This window comes from Notothenia coriiceps, unplaced genomic scaffold (assembly GCF_000735185.1).
Source record: "Notothenia coriiceps isolate Sejong01 unplaced genomic scaffold, NC01 NC01_scaffold00036553, whole genome shotgun sequence".
In the NCBI taxonomy this organism is placed as follows: Eukaryota; Metazoa; Chordata; class Actinopteri; order Perciformes; family Nototheniidae; genus Notothenia; species Notothenia coriiceps.
Window position 1 is genome coordinate 64,355 of NW_011369254.1, and position 3,146 is coordinate 67,500.

The 3,146-nt window shown below is 52.8% G+C and overlaps 1 protein-coding gene across 1 annotated transcript in view; it reads right to left on the reverse strand.

The window, feature by feature from the left end:
- Positions 1–900: 900 nt before the first annotated feature.
- ush2a (Usher syndrome 2A (autosomal recessive, mild)) overlaps positions 901–3,146 on the reverse strand; it is a 166,447-nt gene continuing 164,201 nt past the window's right edge. Inside the window, exons 72-73 of the mRNA XM_010792799.1 lie at positions 1,189–1,550; positions 901–1,021 (exon numbers count right to left, since the gene is read on the reverse strand). Coding sequence (XP_010791101.1) covers positions 901–1,021; positions 1,189–1,550 — 483 coding nt within the window. The remainder of the gene's footprint in view (positions 1,022–1,188; positions 1,551–3,146) is intronic.

Sequence of the window (3,146 nt, forward strand, 5' to 3'; positions counted from 1 at the left end):
CAGGTTATTATTCGGAGGAGTACATATTGCGCTAACCCGCGTCGAACCTGTCGTCGGCATGACGGCCTCTGCTCCAGCACTGGGGGCCACAGTATTCCGCCGCCAGAGAAGACGGCAGGGGCTCTGAGTGGATAAGTGCCGCAGCCGTCCTTAGCCGGAGGCGCCTCCCGCAGTTTGTTCGCAGGCGAGGGGCGGGCCGGATCAGGCGCGCACGCCGCGACTGCCAACCCTCGGGCCTTTGACTTGCTTCCACGGTGTCTTTTTTAAGCAGCGATACATGGTCGGCAGATCCAGACGCACTCCAAGCATACTTCGGGCTTTGGCTTGGCTGACTCCCACAGACATCTTGTTGTTCGACGACCCGCCACCCCAAGTTCCCCCGCTCCTGGCCTTTCTCTGGTCCTAAAGGTGGTATGCGCCGCTGCCGAACTCGTCTTTCCGGCAAAGCTGAGCCTGGTAGACGCCACCGCCTCGAAAGGTATGCCTACCTAAGTCGTGGCCCCATGTCTTCGTTAAGACCCTCTTGCATCGCCTTCCACGTTGGTCGGCTCAGCATGATGGCAAAATCGTCTGCGTAGCCATACTTTCTGGATGCTGTATCAGGTTGGTCGTGGATGTAAACATTGAACAGCATCGGCGAGAGAACAGACCCCTGCGGTACCCCGTTCTTCAGTCTTCTGAGCCTACTGCACTGGCCACTGCTGGTCTGGAGGATGAAGCTACGGTTGGAAAGTGTCTCCATGATGAACTTCACCATGTGGCGGTCCGGTATTGTCCTCTGCAGCTTCAGGTGGAGTCCCCGGTGCCACACGGTGTCTTATGCAGCAGTCAGATCCAGGTACGCTACCCCAGCTTTCTCATTGTCCTGGAAGCTGTCCTCGATGTCCTGACACAGTAGTGTTACCTGGTCTGCTGTTGATCTTCCACGACGGAAACAAGCTTGTTCCCGTGGGAGCTGTGAGCTCCCACCACTGCGCCTTCAATGGCGGCCAAGGAAAACTCAATGCCTCTGCGCAACGATCTTAAATGGGAATCACAGAGACAACGAGAGTTTGGTCTGTATGACTTGCGCGGTCTTCTGCAGAGATTTAGTTTGGGCTTCGGGCCAGAGCTAGTGGCACAGAGCCAACGGCGGCCAAAAAGTCTTTGCGGAGCTTTTAAATACTCTCGCTAGCCATGATGTATCACCGAGAAGGCACAGAGCCAGCAAGATGTTGTTGGTGCCTCTTGGTGGGCATTGACGAAGCCGGGTGGCATGTGTCAGCGGCCAGGGAATCTGCCTGCTTGAGCTTGCTGCATGGCCCACTGGAGTTGCCTCTCGCTGTGAAGTCTCCCAGAGGTTGAAATCGATCACTCGGGCGCCCGGCTCTCGAAGATGCCAAGACACCGTCGACGGCGAATGTCAAGTCGGGCAAAGGCCCTTTGTCAGGCATCCCCGGTGAAGCAGCCCGTCTCTTCAGGAGCTGGGACTGCGATGGGCGATGGCTTGTGAGCTGGGCAGCTGTGGGTGGTTGTATTTCTGCCTGTGAAGGACTGGTGATGGTCTTTGCCTACGCCGTTGCGGAACTAAGACATCCCGGTTGACAGTCGATTGATTGCAACGACCTCTGGCGCATCGGGCCCTGCGGGTGATTCCAGCTCGAGCAGTGGCTGCTGCCAGTCACATCCACCTCTTCTCTGGAGGCTAGCCCTTCTGGTGTCACATAAGCTGTGAACTACTGTTGCTTTTTGCCGGGCTTCCGGGTGATTGGCAAATCTGGGGTTGGCTAATGGATGTGATGAGCATGTTGACGTACCACAGCATACCGCACGCCTGCGACCACGCCGACAACACCGTCCCTCGTCGATCCACAACTCGCACTCATCGTTATTGAGGTCCACACGGAACCCGAATGCCCACACAGGCTGATTAAAAGAACAGGGTGGGTTTCTAGCGCCGNGGGAGCGTCAGGCGTCGGCCAGATGGTTCTCAGGGATGATGACTGTCAGGGGTCCTGCTCTGATCAATGGGATGTATTAATACAGCACACGTGCACACTGTGACACACACACACACACACACACACACACACACACACACACACACACACACACACACACACACACACACACACACACACACACACACACACACACATATTCAGACATATGTATCCAGATAGAGTAACACACACACAGACACACGCACACATATGTATTCACGTGGTCTAACTTCACCAGTGATCCCCTGGGCCACAGTGTAACATCTGGAAGAGCCAAGGGAGGGAGGAGACGACAGAAGAGTAAAGGAGGAGAACGAGGGAGGTGGTAGGCAGGGAAACAAGGGAGGCAGGAGGGTTTTAAATGTGGATGGAGGGAGAGAAGATCAGTTATAGACACAGAGGAGGAGAGTGAGTGGAGGAGGGAATGGAGTAAGGGAAAATATAGGAAGTGTCGTGAAGGGTTGCATTTGGAAGTAAGGGAAGGGAAATGATGAGAGAAGAGAGCAGATGGAAAGAAGCTTAGGCAATTAAGGCTGGGGTGAAAGGAGATGTAAGTGAAGGAATTAGGAAAACCATAAAAGGAGGGAGAAAATGAGAGGACAGGCAATAGTTGTACAGTGAAAGATGTAAGCAGAACAAAACAAGGTAAATAGAAATAAATTATAAAAGATTGAGAGGAGAGGATTGTTACGAGGCACAAAGGGAGGATAGGAGCACAAAAAACAAAGGTGGACGTTTAGATGCCCACTGAAGCCCTTGTCCAGAATTTGGTGAGAGTAAAACCATCTAAATCCAGAAATGTTAACAGTGCAGGGAAAAAAGTTGGATCGAGGGATGTTGTGTTATCAAGACGAAGAAATGAAAAATGATACAGAAACCAGGGGGGATGGAAAGTATGAAGACAAATGTAAAGCAAAGGAAAAGTAAAGGAACCATGATGTAATAAAGACAACTTGACAGGGTTGTGTGAGGGACTAACATGTCTGTCAGAAAGGTGTAAAGCATGGAGAGTGAATGTGTGTGCGTTTGAGAGTGTGTGTGTGTGTGTGTGTGTGTGTGTGTGTGTGTGAGTGTGTGTGAGTGTGTGTGCCAGGCAGCGTGTAGGGGTCTAGTGAGGCAGGCCGCCTGCGCTTCGTACCCTCATTCCGTCCGATTGCCATGACG